The following is an 18,249-nucleotide window of genomic DNA, read 5'->3' on the forward strand; positions in this document are numbered from 1 at the left end:
GCTGATAGACCCACAGGCTCCGAGAAAGTAAACAGACTGCTTCAGATTTCTGTAGACACAGCCACAAAGCAAGCCAGATTACCAAACCTGGAAGAGAACCAATTCATTGCACAACCAACACTGAGTGCCAGCAAACTCAGGAACTGTGACCTCACCTAACCAAGTAACGCCAGTGAGCAACTCAACAAGCAAATGATATATGAAAATCCTCAAATGAAGAATTCAAAATAGCTATTTTAAGGAAGCTCTGGGAACTTAATGGAGAAATTGTTTAATACTCAAGTAGGTCTACTAACAAGCTTGACAGATGGAAATATTTTTTAATCAAATTCTTTTGAACTGAAAAGTTCACCGAGTGAAACTCAAAAGGCCGTGGAAGGCATCGGTAGACTCAGCGAGCTATTCGGAAAGCAGGGGTGGGGGAGAACAAGGAAGGAGGAAAGCTTACGGGAACTCTGGGGTGCAGAAACAGCCGGGTTCCTCAGATTCAAGAGAGGAACTGGAGAATTGCAAAAGGGGTAGAAAGCACATTGAAAGAAAAATTCCAAACTTAAAACTACCCAGGTCCCTGTAGGTCAGAGTTCACCAGTCTGACCTCTACAAAGTCCACCTCAAGGTATAATCAACTCCCCAAGGCTAAACGCAAAGGATTCGCAAAGCTGCCGAAGAGTGGCAAACACACGAAGGGGTCTGCTGGCCGGGCTGCAGACATCTCAACAGAAACCTCGCTGGCTGAGGCAGCCTTCGTGGCACAGTGAGCTAAGCTGCTCTCGTGACATCCGTGAACACTTTTTGAGATTTGATTTTTTTTTTAAAGATTTATTTGAAAGGCAGAGTTGCAAAGAGAGGTCGGTTGGTCTTCCATCCGCTGGTTCACTCCCCAAATACTCACAATGGCTGGTGCTGAGCCAATCCGAAGCCAGGAGCTTCTGGGTCTCCTGCATGGGTCAGGGGCCCAAGGACTTGGGCCGTCTCTTACTGCTTTCCCAGGCCATGGCTGAGAGCTGATTCAGAAATGGGGCAGCCAGGACTCGAACCAGCGCCCATATGGGTGCTGGCACTGCAGGCTGCAGCTTTACCTGCTATGCCACAGCACTAGCGCAAGATTTGCTTATTTGAAAGGCAGACTTGGAGAGACAGAGACAGATCTTAACATCCACTGGTTCCCTTCTCAGATGGCTGCTACGTGTAGGGCTGGACTAGGCCGAAGCCAAAGGTTCAAACTCCATCCAGGTTTCCCGCATGAATACAGGGGCCCAAGCACTCAGACCTGCTGCTGCTGCTTTCCCAGGCTATTAGCAGGGAGCTGGATGGGAAGTGGAACAGCCGAGACTTGAACCGGTGCTTGTGTGGGATGCTGGAGTCACAGGAGGCGGCTTAACCCACTGTTCCATGACAGTCTTTTGTTAGTACTTTTTGCCTCTTTTCTGGCATGTCAACCTACTGTTCCAGAATAGCTTCACGCAACCAAAATGTTTTTTCTAAGTCATGTGGTAACCACAAGGCAAAAAAATTATAATAGGCTTACCAAAAATAAGGAATTAAAGCACACAGTTAGAATCAGTTAACTACAAAGGAAGGTTTTAAGTGGAAGAAACAAGCAAATCTACAAAGCAAACCTACAAAACAAGCATCAAAATGGCAGTATAAGACTTTATCTTAAAATGGATTAAATTACCCAATTAAGAGACACAGAATGGGAGCCAGTGCTGTGGTGTAGTGGGTAAAGCTGCTGCCTGCAGTGCCAGCATCCCTCATAGATGCCGGTTCAAGTCCCTGCTGCTGCACTTCCGACCCAGCTCCCTGCTAAGGTGCCTGGGAAAGCAGCCAAGGATGGCCAAGTCCTTGGGCCCCAGCACCCACATGGGAGTCAGAAGAAGCTCCTGGCTTTGGATAGGTTCAGCTCCGGCCATTGTGGCCATCTGGGGAGTGAACAGCGGATGGAGGACCTTTCTCTTTCTCTACCTCTCTCTCTCTCAAATAAATACAATAAATCATCTTTTTTTAAAAAAATGGGGCTGGCACTGTGGCACAGTGGGTTAAGCCTCTGCCTGCAGCACCAGCATCCCATATGGGCACCAGTTCAAGTCCTGGCTGCTCCATTTCTGATCCAGCTCTTTGCTAATGTACCTAGGGAAAGCAGTGAAAGATGGCCCAAGTGCTTGAGCCCCTGCAACCACATGGGAGACCCAGAAAAGACTCCTGGCTTAGGTTTGGCCCAGCCCTGGCCATTATGGCCATCCGGGGAGTGAACCAGGAGTTAGGGAGATTTCTCTGTCTTTAACTCTGCCTTTCAGATAAATTTTTTAAAAAGATGCAGAGGAGCAGGTATTTAGCCTAGCAGTTAAGATGCCCATGTCTGGGGGCTGACGCTGGTGGTGTAGCTGGTAAAGCTGCTGCCTGCAACGCTAGCGTCCCTTATGGGCATCAGTTCCAGTCCGGGCTGCTTACTGATCCAGCTCCCACTAATGCACCTGGGAAAGCAGTGGAAGATGGCCCAAGGCCCCTGCCACCCACGTGGGAGTGAACCAGTGGGTGGAAGATCCCTGTCTCCCTCCCTAACTCTGCTTTTCAAATAAATCTTTAAAAAGTGTAATGGTGAGGCCAGCGCCGTGGCTTAACAGACTAATCCTCCGCCTTGCGGCGCCGGCACACCAGGTTCTAGTCCCAGTTGGGGCGCCGGATTCTATCCCGGTTGCCCCTCTTCCAGGCCAGCTCTCTGCTATGGCCCGGGAAGGCAGTGGAGGATGGCCCAAGTGCTTGGGCCCTGCACCCGCATGGGAGACCAGGAGAAGCACCTGGCTCCTGGCTTCGCATCAGCACAATGAGCTGGCCACAGCGGCCATTGGAGGGTGAACCAACGGCAAAAAGGAAGACCTTTCTCTCTGTCTCTCTCTCTCTCACTATCCACTCTGGCTGTCAAAAAAAAAAAAAAAAAAAAGTGTAATGGTGTTAGTAGAAGTTGGGGAGGAAGGAATGGGGATGGCTTATGTAAGCAGAGCTAAGACTGCAGTGAGTTCTCTGACCATAGTATAACACTCCTGCGCTGTGTACTTTTCTAAAAGGGCGAGGGGGAGGCCCTGGCAGTGACTGCGGCAATCCAGGTGCGGCTGGGACGCCCACATCCCATGCCAGAGGCGCCCGTTCTAGCTTCCTGCGGATGCACACCTTGGGAAGTAGCAAATGATGCTCAGGTAGTGGGGTTCCTGCCACTCAGGTAGGAGACCTGGAGTAAGTTCCTGGCTCGCTGACACTGGGTACGGAACCAGCGGATGAGAACCACAGCTCCTGCAGTCTCTCTCCCTCTCAATTCAAAATAAATAAAACTTTGAATGTTTTCACCATAAAATGTTTGCGGAGACAGATGCCTGTACTTTGCCCATTGCGCAACGTGTACCTGGATCGGAACATCACTTGGTACCCTATAAGTACGTACAGCTTTTTATGTCAAACTGTTTTTAAGCTTTAGAAATAAAACTCATAGACCCACTGAATCTTTCTCAGCACTTCATCTGTGCGGTTTAGAAAATGTGGATCAAGAGCAGCCATGGCGGGGCGGGGAACCACGTGACACAGCTGAGCGATTCTACATTTTCTGGTGGTCTCATTAAAAAGCGGTAAAAAGCAACAGGTGAGATCTATATCTTCATCCAGACCATTCCAAAGTATTGTTTCCACATGGAACCAGGGTGAGACGCCTACCTGTGGCGGTCCGATGACGGGCCTGGAGCCAGCGGTGCACGGAGGCGCTCCGAGGGTCACCCAGCGTCTGGGAGGGGGTTCCCTGGTCCCAGGCGCAGAGGAGGGCCGAAGGACATTTGCAGAGGCCCTGGGGGGCTGAGGGCAGGGAAAGGCCAATTCTGATACAAAACACTGGCTCGGTCCACCGGCAGCTGTCTCTGGGGTCTCCTGATTGGCCCTCCCTGCAAGAGGCGCCTCGACCCCCAGGAGCGGGGTGCTGGTTCCCTGGTTCTACCTGCCCCACTGACCCCGTCCCCCGTCCGCCCGGGTCCTGGGGCCCGCAGCCTGTTACTGGACTTGCCCTGTGGGCGGTGCTGGCGCTGGCCTGCACCTGGGGATCCAGGCAGGCCCTGAGCCTTGTCCTCCGGAGAGAGGAGGTCCCTGGAGCCTGGGGTGCCGTGGAGGCGGCGGGGCGGGGGAGGAAGCTTTGTGTCCCTGTCCTGGGCCCTACAGGAGGGCTGGCTTCTCTACGCGCTCCCAGGAAACCCTCTCTGAACTCACTCACTGCTAGCGTGCGGCAGCTCCCTATCCAGACCCCGCCTAGAGCTCGCTCAGGAAAACCCAGGAGCCGGAAGAGGCGGTGCGCCGGCGCCCACCCCACGCGGCCACACCCACCCCTGCGTGGGCAGGGCCTGCTCCCCGGCAAACACCGGCGAGGCCACAGGTGCAGAGTCGAACCTTCCCAGCCATTTTACCGTGATTGGCCAGGAAACCATTTTGACTTCGGTTAAGAACTTCACGGGCCTCTCCATGCCGCTTACGACCACCGGGGACCCCGGCACCTGCTGTGGCCTCAGTGGGGGCGGGAGGGATAGGAACACGCAGGCGCCCCGCCCCTGCCGTGGATGCTTCCGTGGGCTGCGGGGCACAGAGGACCTCCAGGAGTAATTTCAGCCGTCTGATCGTCCCCAGCTGCTCACTGCAAACTGAGTCCCGCTGGGCTGTCTCACTCCAAGGAGAAAAGAACGGGGAGTAGAATCGTGTGAGGTTAAACTTTTGCATTAGCCCAGCTTAGTTCAAAACGAATTTGTTCCAGGGCCTGAGCTCTTGCTAACTAAGGAGCTGATGGTTGGGGCAGGGGAGAACGTTTTGTTTTGCTGCTTTTCCTAACTCTTTTTTTTTTTTTGACAGGCAGAGTGGACAGTGAGAGAGAGAGACAGAGAGAAAGGTCTTCCTTTTGCCGTTGGTTCACCCTCCAATGGCCGCCGCGGTAGCGCGCTGCGGCCGGCGCACCGCGCTGTTCCGATGGCAGGAGCCAGGTGCTTCTCCTGGTCTCCCATGGGGTGCAGAGCCCAAACACTTGGGCTATCCTCCACTGCACTCCCTGGCCACAGCAGAGAGCTGGCCTGGAAGAGGGGCAACCGGGACAGGATCGGTGCCCCGACCGGGACTAGAACCCGGTGTGCCGGCGCCGCAAGGCGGAGGATTAGCCTGTTGAGCCACGGCGCCGGCCTTTCCTAACTCTTGTATTTGAAAGGCAAGAGACCCATTTCCTATCTGCTGGTTCACTCCGCAAACGCCTGCGGCAGCTGGGGCTGTGCCAGGCCACAGGCAGGAGCTGCATCCCGGTCTTCCACAGGGCAGCAGGCCGCCTCCCAGGCTGTGCCAGCCGGAAGCTGGGGTCGGTATGGAACCCAGGCTCTCCGACGTGGGCGATTGACGGTGACAGGTGCCGCGTGCCCCCGTTTCAACAAGACCTCCCCGAGCTGCTGCGCCGGAGCCGCCCTTCTGCTCCCTTCCCAGCTGCCGGCTCTGAAGGTTGGTCTTAGCACAGGAGACGTCACCCAAGGGTGCATCACCAGCGTTTGCTCTCCCCGTGAGGTTGTGCGAAAACCTCACCCGTGGCCACACGCTCAGGAGCGCGGTGGGGTCAGTAGGACGACCGCATACTTCCTTCCCACAGGTACTGTCACCAGGTCACGGGGACTGCAACACCGGCCTGGGGAACCCCACAGGAAGAACAGGACCAGAAACCAGCCTGAGAGCCAGGCCCTTAACTCGGCCGGTGCCCGACACACAGCTCGGTAACCTCGGCTCTTGTGCGCGTGCAGCCCGCGGTGCACGGCAGGCAGGGCTGGGCGCAGGACACACAGCCAGTCGGCTCAGCGTGCAAGGATGGCCGGCCACCGAGGCCGTGGGAAGCGCCTGGGAACGCCCACAGCTACACACAGCCCAGAAAGTTTGGCAGGAAGCACTGACGAGGCCAAATTACAGGGGAGCGCACGGAGGAACCGCTGTGTCCCGCCGCCACCGTCAGCCTGCAGCTGCCTGCGTCACACCAAACACGCCCACAGTTCCCACGCGGACCCCAGGGGCGCCACGGATGGGGACTTCCCAGGCCAGGAATGCTCCCGCGGTCTGGTGTGGCTGAAGATCTCCAGGATGCTCGCCCTCTCCTCACGGGTGTGGTCCAGGGCCCAGGGCGCTGAGGGCTCCAGCCAAGCGGAGGCGCCCCCTATGCACGTGGCCATTTCCACGCCAGATTCAGTTTCACGAGGCCTTGGAAAAGCACATTTTAATCGCGGCTCTTAGTCCACTTGCAATTCTACCTCCCCCTTCCTCGAGTCTCTGGTCTCGTGCACGGGGCAGGGGTGAGTCAGGCTGCCCCAGAGATGCGCGGAGGCGTGCTCCGAAGGCTCCCCCGCCTTCGCTTCTGCGTTTTCCTTCAAATCGCCAAGCAAAAGCTGACGGGGACGAGGGTCTTTGTGCGGGCAGAAGTGGAGCGGAGCGGGCGAGGCTGCGCTCCCGGGGTCCGGCGGCTCTGGCCAGGCCGGCGCTAGGGGGCGCCGCAGCTCGCGATCCCCCTAAGGGGGGGGGGCGGGGGCGGGGCGGGCGCCGCCGGCCTGGCCGCGGAGAGGTAAGCGGTCCCCCGGCTGCGGTCTTCTCACCCCGCGCGCAGCACCGCGCAGGACAGGTCTCCGGGGCTGCAGCGTGCCGACGGGCTGGGGCGTCCCTGCCGCGCCCTCCTCGGCGCACGCTGAGCCACAGCTCTGCGAACCACGTGGGAGCCCGCCCAGGGCGCGCACCCGGACCCGGCACTGCGCCCCGTCACGCCGCAAGCCCTGCCGCCTGAAGCACAGGCCCCAGCCAAGCTTCCGCCGCGGAGCGCACACCGGGGGCGCCGCAGCCGTGCTGCCCGCGCTGCTCGCAGCGTACCCCGGCCGCGGGGAGTCGGGGGTCCCTGAGAGCAAAGCAAGCTGTGCTCGGTGCCCCCTGGGTTCCGTGTCACACAAATATGCCACGAGCCTGCAGGCTCCTGCCCAGCCAGTCCGTCGGAGGGGCGGGTGGGCCTGTCGCGGGGACACCGCTCGGCCTCCCGCACCCGCAGGGCCGAGGAAACCCCGTCTCAGCCCTGAGGGCCGCGGCTCCATCCCTGCACCCTGCACCCTGCACCCTGCAGGCCTGCCGCTACTCCCCTCAAGCCAGCCTGGTCTTCAGACACCGCTTCCCAAAGCGGCTTCCGGGGGCTCATGGCGTCTGCGGGTTAAAGATGCCTGCGCAGGTCAGAAGAACCTCATGGAAGCGCACTACGAGGCCACCCACGTTTCCGCTTCCAGTATTAAGGGAAGAGGCGCTCTGCCTGGACAGCAGAATCGTGACTCAGTTCACAAAAACATTACATCAAGGAGGAGACTCAGGTCCCCTTTAAAATGCATGTTTTTATTGAAGTTTAAAAAAAATTTGCAACCAAAGAATAAAGTAGACCAGAATGTTTATAATCTGACTATATAATATTCTCTCATTCTTGGTGGATCACTAAAATATAACAGGATTGTTCTCTATGCTAATTTGAAGGTTGTCCAGTTGAACCATTATTTGGTATCCTTTGAACAGATTCACTCCTTAACTATTTAGAGTTTCTTCTCAGAAACATTCATATATTATACAGGAAACATTCATAGTTTATTTGGGCAACATTCATATTTTACACAGATGTACAAATCTGAGACAAGACAGTAAAAAAAATCACACAACCAGAGCCGCAACACTATCCTAGCTGCATTGTGGTGATTACGAGTTTAGTCAGCTGTCTGTTATTTACAACTGGACTTTCATCGTGCTATTTACAGAGGGCAAAGCACTCAGCTACAAGGTCAAGGCGCTCGGGTTTCATGTGCACTTTCACAGCCCCGTGAAAACACAACCATTATATACACTGTAAACACCACAGGGCACGACATCCACCTCCCACCGCAAACACCCATCTCTCGGGATCAGGCATACGGGGTCTCAGGCAAGGTGCTGGCTCTCCCTTCCAGAGCACACTGTTCATCCAGGAGGCTGCTCCTCCCCCACAGGACATCATTCCATTATTTCAAATACGACACCAACGCTCAAACATTCTGGAAGCCCTTTTTGGGGCCTGCCTGCAGAGTCCGCAGAGGGCTCTTCTGAGCATCCTTAATGGCGCGAGTCTCCCTCGTCGGAGGATGCATGGGCCTGGGGAGACACACAGTTATTCACAGCCAAATGGACTGAGCCACGGGCACTGGCGCGGGTCACGTGTGAGGCGCCTCGGGAACGGGCCCGGTTTTCTCGCAGGGCTTGCAGGTGGCGATTCGGAAAATGCCTGAGCAATGGCGGGCCCGACGGCGGGGCTCCTAGAGCAGAGTGCCTAGGTAGGTGCTCTGCGGCTTTACAAACCGGTCCTGCTGCCACCTCTCGCGGCCTTCAGTATTCCTCCTCGGCTTCCGGGCCCTTTGCTTTCTTGTGAATTGCCCGGTTGAAGCTGTGGCAGGCAGGGACCCAGTGATTGTCGTGAAGCCCCAGCTTACAGCCAGGGAAGCCCTTCTGAGACCGGTGGCAGCACATCCAATACCCGGGCCCATAGGGCAAGGCCTGGCAGTAGGGCTTGGGGTGCCAGCGGCACAGGGACACGTCCCCTTTCACGTACTTCTTCTTGCACTGCTTGCAGGGATCCTCTCTGTAGCGTGGGTCTCGAACCCAGCGAGAGTCTGCTGGCCTGATGTTGTAGTACTCGATGATAAACTTGAAATAGCAGCAGGTACACTTAAGAGCCACTAAACTCTTGGTGGGAAGTAACCTGAAGATCTTCACCATAATGTGGTGGGGCAGGAAAGCCATGTACTGCTGAGGCTCCAGAAGCTGCTGGATTTTAAACCTGGTCTCCAGAAAGTCATGGGACACCTGCTTCTTGCAGGCGGAGGCCTCCGGGGCTGGCGGCGCGGTCTGCAGGGGAGAGGCCGGGGGCTCGCCCGCCGTGGCGGGAGCAGGCTCTCGGGCAGTGGCTTCCGGCCCGCAGGCCTCCGATGGCTCTCGTGCTGTGCTTTCATTCAGGGAGCCACAGTGCGACTGGTGCTGACCAGGTGGCAAAAAGAACAGCATCCCTGGGAGGGGGTCTTCACAGGTGGCGGGAGAAGGCTGGCCCGCCTCCACCTTGGCCACGGTGATGCTAATGCACAAAGATTCCTTCTTTCTCGGCTCAGGGCTCTGACTGCTAAGGGGCACAGGCTGGCCACTCCCACAACCAGCAGCGGCCTGGGGCAGGTCAGCGGCTTGGGGACAGGTGTGAGAAGGGAAGGGAGACCGCGCCAGTTCCTCTGTCATTTCCACATCACACCTGTCACTGTTCTTCACGGCACTCGGCTGACCCGGCTCTGATCCCACGCTGGCAGGCACCGAGGGGCAGCCTGGAGGGGCACTGTCCCAGGCCTGGTCGCCGCAGGGGGAACAATGGTCAGCCCTCGAGGGGCCACAGTCCACAGACACAGACCGCGCAGGAGTCAGCTGAGTGCCGGGTGCCTCCGGGGCACCTCTGTCTGTCTTGTCTTCGTCAGCCTGGGCACCGTTTGCAAGCAGCACCCTGCCCACGTTCCGACGGAAGCTGTTGTTCCGTGAGAGGCTGCCGGGCTCCCGCTGGCTCTGCTGCTTCAAGCACTCAGACTCCAGCCTGGCGACCATGTCAAGGACACGGACTGGTTCGCTCTGTGATTCGCCAACCTCGGGATTTCCCTTTTCCGTGGGTTCTTCACAAGCTCCCGGGGCAGAGCAGGGCTCGGGTGCTGGGGCCCCGGCTCTGGCTTGGCCGGAAAGCCTCACGATGGCAGAGGAGTTGGTGCAGGTCTTTGCGCAGCTGGCCAGCAGAGCACTGGCTCTCTGCTCCAGTAAGGCAACCATCTGGATAACCGACAGCGGCCTCCCGGCGTACACCCCGTCCCCAGCATCGCTCACGTAATGCACAGAACAGTGCTCGATGCCACACGCAGAAGGCTCGGGCTGGCAGCTCTTGCTGTTGACGTCCCTCATCCTCTCTAACTGGATCTTGGCTTTTTTAAGATCCCCTGACTTTTTCCTTCTTTTGGTAGCTCTCCCGTCAATATCCCAGGAGCTTTTGATTTTCATCGATCCTATCCTGCTGCTACACTGGTGGGCCGCAAAGAAGGCGATTTTCTCCTTGGTATTTCCAGGTTTCACGACAGCCCAGACATCAAGCGGCCCTCCCCCGTCCTCACCCTGGTGGATCGTTGCCGACGCTGCATTCTTTTTGGCTGTGACCTTCAAGCTGCTCTCCAGAGGGCTCTTCCCACTCATGCTGCACAGAACATTTGGAGAAAGGATCCCGAAAGGTTTGCGAGATGAGGCTTCAGCCAGAGAGGCCGAGGGGAGGCAGACCGGGCTCATGCAGCTGGCTGCAGGCTCTTCATGCACAGCCTTCCGCTGGCTCGTGGGGCCCTCGGGGTCTCCCTGCTGACTCCCAGAGGGCAGTCCTTCTCCTGGAGCTTCCAGCGCGGCTTTCGGTGCATACCACGGACACTGAAGGAGAGAAATACACATTTGATTAATAAACCAATTTTGCTTTGAGGAAAGTTTTTTTTTTATCTCAAGCTCAGGAGGTTCAAGCAAATAAGAACAGTATTTTCTACACGTTCACTAAATCTTTTTTTTTTTTTCCGACAGGTAGAGTTATAGACAGTGAGAGAGAGACAGAGAAAAAGGTCTTCCTTCCGTTGGTTCACTCCCCAAATGGCTGCTATGGCCAACGCGCTGCGCTGATCTGAAGCCAGGAGCCAGGTGCTTCCTCCTGGTCCCCCATGTGGGTACAGGGGCCCAAGCACTTGGACCATCCTCCACTGCCCTCCCAGGCCACAGCAGAGCTGGACTGGAAGAGGAGCAACCGGGACTAGAACCCGGCACCCATATGGGATGCTGGTGCCACAGACAGAGGATTAACCAAGTGAGCCATGGCGCCGGCCCCACGTTCACTAAATCTTTATTAACTCTCTCATTCCAGCTAGCTTTAATATACAGATCAAGAACAAAAGCAATATAATCACTTTCAGTGTTGTACAGGGAAGAGTATAAATTGATTTTCAATGATGAATTCCAGAAACTGACATTAACATTCTATACATTAAAATAATTCTTTAAATTAAAAATAAATTTACTGAAAACATCCAAGTATTAGGCATATAAGCAATGGGGAAAAGTATAAAGACAACTCTTCCACAGACCTGACTTTCTAAGTATTTCTTTCTAGATCATTACAACCAGCATTTTATTAGTTACAAAACAGTTCACCAAAGTTACTGCACTGCTCTACCTAGTGTTAAATTATAATCTGGAGGCGGCCATGAATTTGCCCAAACCAGTGGAGTCAATCGCGGTGAAGGAGCCGGTTTATCGATTATGCAACGACGCCACAACACGAAGCTGCTGCAACCCGACTCACTGCAGCGCGTCCAGGAGTGTTCTGGGCCTGGCTCCCTGCCGACGTCCACCAATGCCGTCTGATGCACGGCTCGCTGAGCTCTCAGAAGCTACGCTGTTCCGGGAGCTGCCCAATTCACAAGTTCTTTTTTTTTTTTTAAGTCTTGATTTTCTAAACTCTGAGCAGTCATGCTTCCAGCAGTCACTAAAATCAAAGCCAAAAACATTTTCAAGTAGCTCAGAAAACAGGGATCTGTTATTCCCTGGCAGAGGTTGGATCTGGGAGCCATTTCAGAAATAAGACATGAAGATTACATGACAGAGACTTGTGTGCTATAGTCCCTGCATCTCACAGATGAGCCAGACCAGGTGTTGCTTGGGCAAGTCACTTCCTCTCTGGGTCTGAGCTGAAATGTTAACTGAAGGGGTAAAATACGGTAATCAAATGGTTATGTCAATTTACATGTCAAAATGGCACACAGCTACCCAAAACATCTTGGACTAAGCAGACTGCTTTCTGGGGATGCCTGGTCTCCTGCAAATCGGCCTACAGTACCAAGCTAAAAGTGCATGGGAGGGTGGCAGAGGTCAGCCAGCCGCTGCATTTGACCCACTTCCCTCCCCTGGACACCAGGCCCAGGCTCCACGTTGGGTACCTCTGTGTATTTTCTTCTCGTTCATGCCACATCTTCCTGTCTGCCTGCAATGTGGCAGCCTCCCATGCTAATTGCTTTCAGATACCAGCTTTAGTTGTCAAGAGTGTGTGTGATCATCTGGAACAACTTTCCCTTTCATTTCAACCTCCTAGAGGCTGGCTCAGCTAGAAGAAATATAGGCACAGACATCTTTGAGCCAGGTAAAGAGAAAACCCTGCATTTAAGGCACGCAAAGCGTCTTTTAAAACATTCCCCTGAAATAGATCACATCAAGATCTCGCTGATCTTTGGCAATTCTTCTTCCTTTCTGCACTTAAGCATTTTCAGTATCTTTCTATCATTATATTCTGTAATCTACTCTCATAAAAAGTACCACCCAGAGTTCTTCAAGAACAAGATGACATCTAAATAAATAAAAAAGGCACATCCAGTGTTCTCTGTGCCAACTAATTTGAGTTTTCATATCCCTTCAAACCCCCTAAGTGAAATGAAAGAAAGTTTGTTGAGAAACCCAATAAATGCTCATATAATGATCTCATTACACACTATGAATACATTTAAATTAATCTGTAGCAATGTGTGTGCCATTTTGCATTGAACAGTATGTTCTCTTCACCTTCCTCCTCCACACATTATTTTAGGTGCTGCTGTTGACAGACAGAGACGCTAAGAAGAAACTCATCAGAGAAGGCCTCTGCATTTGACCTGTAAGTTGAGGCCAGCTGGCACAGCATCTGTACACATTCTTGAAGCAAGATAGAAACAGGTGATGATCCCAGGCAAAGGGTATGAGGGAGGCAAAGAGCAACAGGGAAAGAAAAGCCAGTAAGGACCACAGCCAGGGGACCACCGGGAAGCAGGGATGATTCTGTGGGCCCCCAGAAGCATGTAGGACATTTAGGCACCTGCTGGCCTCCTCTCCTGGGTGGAAGCTGCCCAGGGTCAGCCGCTCTCTTTCCCTTGCTAGGCAGAAAGTAAGAAAGATGCTGGTCAGACTTCCAGGAGGCTGTGAAAATCTGCATTTTGGCTGGCTCTGAGTTTTGGTGAACTAAGAGGACATGATGCCAGGCACCAGGGGCATCTGCTGCAAGAAGCCACAACATACAAACTTTCCATCTCCCAACAGAGCACAGCAGATGGAGGCCGTCTCCCCACCTCCACCTTGCTGCCCCCACACAGACACTGCGGAAAGTTCCAGCCAGGTTTCCATGGTTGCCAGTCTCTTCATCACAACTATATTTTGAAGTCTGTTATAATGAAATCCTACTCTTTTGCAATTAAATGTGGATTCACAGCACCTACACACCAGTGTTCCTTAGACTCATAAAAAGAAGGTTCCTGGGCCTGAAATCCGTTTCTAACCTTTGGCAGAAGCTAGAAGGGCTCCTGGGTCATGCGTTAGATCCAGTGAAAGAGACTGAGTCAGCCGGGCCGAGGTCTGGGCTAGGGGTCTGGTAACAGCAGTAAGGTAGAACTGCCGACAACAGCCAGGCACGCAGTCCACGCTGAAGCAGCCATCTAAGGGCTGGGTGAAAACAGACCCATCCACTTACGTTGCTGATGCTCTTTAACGCACAATGAAGCCAAGGGCCTTTTACTGCCCAGCTCCCCCTGCAACTCCAGCTCTGCTGTGCCATGCCGCTGACAGCCCTGCCCACTCTCCTCCTTCTGCAGCCCTTCACAAGGTTTCTCTGAGTTCCCTCTCTAGACCAGTCCTCTTCTTAAACCCCATGATTATTTGTGGTTTCAACTCCCGAATGCACACGACTCCCGATGCCACACTTCCTGTGCCATCTTCTCCCAAACTGCATTGCCCACTGTCAGCACACACGCTCACCTCAACAACAAAAAGAACCTTCCAATCAAGCACCAAGTCCACAGAGCCAGAATAGGAATCTTAGATCCCTCCTCCGCGGCACCCCCACCCGCCCCGCCCTGTCTCTTCCATGAAGAACGTGTCCTTATTTATCTCCGCTGCCCTGGTGTGAGCTGGAGGGGAGCCTCCCTATCGCGCCAGGCCGGTGCCTGCAGCCTGCCCAGCGGCCTAGCAGCTCCACCTCTGCGCTGCCCTTCCTACTTCACGTGCTGGCGACGGTGATGGGAGCAGCAGGCCAAGGCCAATCACATCACAAGATACAATTTTAAGGCAACCAGGACCATAAACTACAAACATCCACCCTACAAACATTCATTGTTCTACTCACTTGTTATCAGAAATTTTCTGGCTATGGGCTGGGAACTTCTATCACTAGCTGCCCTTGCGGAGACAGAAAAGTAAACCACAGTTACAACACACGTGATGCATGTTCCGAGGTTAGCAAGGGTACTGCGAGAGGCTGCGCGGCAGAGGAGCAGCCAGGGGGAGCAGAGTGTGTGAGGTGGGGAGAGGGGGCCGCCAAGCAGTGAGCCTGGTCTCAAAGGTGCAGGAACGGGTCAGAGTTTTCTGAGCAAAGTCTTGAAGGAAGATGTCCACAGGTATAGGAGGGACAGTCAGTAGCTAAGGAACAGAAAAGGCCTTAAGAGTGCAGACAAGTAAATGAGTGAACAGGACCGATTTAAAAGGTGGAGGAAGCGCAGGCATCAAGAGTGGGTCTCGTCTCACAGCTCCCTCCCAACCGGAGGGCAGAGGAGGGAAGTCCAGCTTTAGGAACTGTTGAGCCGGTAGGCCTGAACCAGAGCCATCCAGCAGCACGCTGGCCACGGACTGGCCAAGAGCAAAAGGAGAGGAAGAGATGACTGCTGTACAGAAAGGTTCAATGAGGAAGTTTCCTAGACAGAGAATACAAGCCGTTGTCCAAGATACTCCACAACACGCATGCACTGCTTTTGTAACCATGGGGCAGAAACACATAAAAGGAGGGAGCGGTCACTTGTAGACTCTGCAGCAAAGTCAACAACACACTGTCCAGTTGATGATGGAGACACCTGGTGACCCTGTGAAGAGAAACCACAGTGGCCAAGAAGGCAAGAGCAGGGCCTACAGCAGCTCCTTCCCAAAGATCAGCTGTGAAGGGGGAAGTCTCTAGTCATACTTATGGCTTCAGACTATTCCCAGGAATATGGTGAGATGCAACAAGTCAATTAAAACTGAACTGCACTCCAGTAAAGACCAAAAGCCTGCTTTCAATATTTACAATATTCCTTTTAGACACTGATATCTTAAGTCCATTTCAAAGAAGTTGGGTAAATTCTCACCTAAAGATAGTGTTCAATCCCAAAATGAAGCCACAAAAGAAAGCTGAACTTTGTTTTCTTCAAGGAGAAAAATGGGGGTGGGGTGCATCCATGCTGAAGTCTAAAGATCAATGCTAACTCTTGTCCAGAGAAGGGTCAACTTGACCTGAGGGGTAAAGGGCAGTGGATGGTCAGACTGGGGGAAGGACCACGCCTTCTAGGAAGTTACAACATCAAAGGCAGAAGCCTACTCTTCCTCTTCAGCCTTGCCTATCAAAACAGGTTAGAAGATAAACCATTTCCTATTTTCCTTCTGCTTCAATAAAGGTACAGAAATCCTAATTCCAAAAGGGAGTCATTTATTAGCCTCTTGAAAATCAGCTTTTCTTTTGCAGAAGTCGCAGTACTAAAAACAGAAAGTATACAGCGTGTACATTCACCATTCGTTTCTTTAAAACCGTGAAATCCTCCAGAAAACATCTTGGCACAGCCTTCTTCCCTGCACCGCTACACAGATGATTAGCACCTACAGCAAAGTACTTTGTGAGCAGAAAGCCTTGCTCTTGAAGATGAGGAAATGGACACAAAATGACTTGTGAAGCCTGCAGTTAATCGTGATTAAGTAAAGATTAGAATTAGAATAGACACAGAATCTCCTGACCTATAGTTTCCTCACTACAAAGAAAGGCCTATCAGAAACCTAGGTTCAATTACAACACAAACACAATGAGATGATTCTGACAGCACCTATCCAGAGAGCGTTCATCTTTCAAATTAGGTCAGTTTTTCTTAAATATCACGGAAAGCCTCGCCCTGCCCTGAGCAGTGATGCACCAAGCAGACCCATCACAGCGCTGGAGCAGGAGTGTGCGTGCAGGCGGCAGCACAGTGGACGCGCCGCATGTGCACCCAACTCCCACAGCAGACCTAAGGAAGCCAGTGGTCAGAGAAGACTGATCTCAAACTGAGCTCCAAAATACCGGGGGACGCCTCTTTCAGAGAGAGAATTTGTCTTTTTTTCCTTTTAAGGAACATCCTCAAAGAGCACTTCACAGAACCCTTGAGTTTTGCCTCCGGAGGTGTGGGCAGTTACTACACAATGGAGACCCCTCTATCACCTGTTCACAGAACACAGCAACCTTTGGTGCCACATGGTCTTGACAACGGCACCAGCTTCCACCTTAGGATTCTCGGTGGTATTTAAATGCTGTACCTGATCCAAGGTTCTTTATAAGATAGTTAAAGACTAAACAAGGCTAACTTCCAGAAAATAAAGCAAGGTTTATGATAAGCTTAATGGGACAAAGAAGCATCCAAACTACATTTTTAAAGGAGTAGGAGCAGTTGGGAAGGACGCCCCCTTCTTCGTCCTTTTACTGCGATCACAAAAGAAGTGACACCTAACGAGGTCTGACACTGTGACCAAAGACTGACGACGTGGTATTACTTGAGTCTACAAAGGTCCCCTGCCTCCTTCTACCACCGATTTCTTGCAGTAGGCAGGTAGCTAAGCAAAGAATGCTAGCTCAGCCAGTTGTGAATTACTAAGTAACAATTGGGGTAGGGACAAACTGAAGAATTACATTGGGTTACACTAACCATGAGCATCTAAGTTTAGCCCAGAGAACCAAGGGTACCTCACCAAGTTACTTCCCATTGCTCCTCTGACATAATGTCAAACACCCACAAAACTCTGGAACATTAGAGTTACTGCCACCTGAGCTGATGAGAAACTTGTATTTGCTAAATGTCACTAGAATGAACACCAACGATCCAGATGAATTCTAACAAAAAGTTAAACTTTAAAAAGCAGCAATCCATTGGAACCAATGTGGTGAGTGGGTTAAGTTGCTGCTTAGAATGCTATCATCCACTATCAAGAGCTGGTTCAAATCCCAGTTATTCTACTTCCAATCCAGCTTCCTGCTAACATACCTGGGAAGGCAGCAGAAGATGGATTCAAGTATTTGGGCCCCTGCCACCTATGTGGTAGACCTACATGGTGTTCCAGGCTCCCGCCTTCTGCCAACTCTAGCCCTACCGAGTGTAGGTATTTGGGCAGTGAACCAGCAGATGGATGATCTTTCTCTCTGCCTATCCCTCTCTGCCACTCTACTTTTCAAATAAATAACCTTTTTTAAAAAAAGATTTATTTATTTATTTGAAAGTCAGAGTTACACAGAGAGAGAAGGAGAGGCAGAGAGAGGGAGAGGTCTTCCGTCTGCTGGTTCACTCCCCAGTTGTTCACAACGGCATAAGTTGATCTGATCCAAAGCCAGAAGCCAGGAGCTTCCCCTGGGTCTTCCAATGTGGGTGCAGGGACCCAGGGACTTGGGCCATTCTCTACTGCTTTCCCAGGTAGCAGAGAACTGTATTGAAAGTGGAGCAGCCAGGACTTGAACCAGTGACCATATGGGACGCTGGTTGCAGACACCAGCTTTACCCACTACACCACAATGCTGGCTCCTAGATAAAAAACTTTTTAAAGGCCATTAATGTATTCTAAAAAGTATACCAAGCATTAACAAGCATGACTTCCACATATTGAGATGTCCTTTCAAAAACTCCCTTACTAATTTATTTAATATACTTCTTACAGAAATAAAGGGTGAAAAACTGGTACCCCTTTAGCATAACAAACCAATACTTCCTTGAGTGGGTTAATGCTGCTTTTACTTTGAAACCAATCGTCATCCCATGTATTTATATATACTTTAGATCAATGTAATCTTTTTTTTAAGTTTTTACTCACTTATATCGAGAGAGAGAGACATGAAGAGACCTTCTAACCACTGGTTCACCTCCCAAACACTCACAGCAGCCAGGGTTAGGCTAAACTGAAGTTGGGAGATCAGAACTCAATCTGATTCTCCCATTTGAATGGCAGAGACCCAACTACATGAGCCACAACCTGGAATCCTAAGTGGAGCCAGGACTTGAACTCAGGATCTCATATGGGATGAGTGTCCCAAGTGGTATCTTAACTGCTGTGCCAAACACTCACTCCACT

General features: G+C 52.5%; 1 protein-coding gene across 1 annotated transcript in view; it reads right to left on the bottom strand.

Moving 5' to 3' along the window:
* Positions 1-7,386: 7,386 nt before the first annotated feature.
* The window catches only part of FBXO34 (F-box protein 34), an 86,013-nt gene continuing 75,150 nt past the window's right edge, over positions 7,387-18,249 (bottom strand). Inside the window, 2 exon segments of the mRNA XM_062205075.1 lie at positions 7,387-10,427; positions 10,430-10,515. Of these exon segments, the coding sequence (XP_062061059.1) occupies positions 8,413-10,427; positions 10,430-10,505 (2,091 nt within the window). The 5' untranslated portion in view covers positions 10,506-10,515 and the 3' untranslated portion in view covers positions 7,387-8,412.

The sequence above is a fragment of the Lepus europaeus genome, chromosome 11 (assembly GCF_033115175.1).
Source record: "Lepus europaeus isolate LE1 chromosome 11, mLepTim1.pri, whole genome shotgun sequence".
Lineage (NCBI taxonomy): Eukaryota > Metazoa > Chordata > Mammalia > Lagomorpha > Leporidae > Lepus > Lepus europaeus.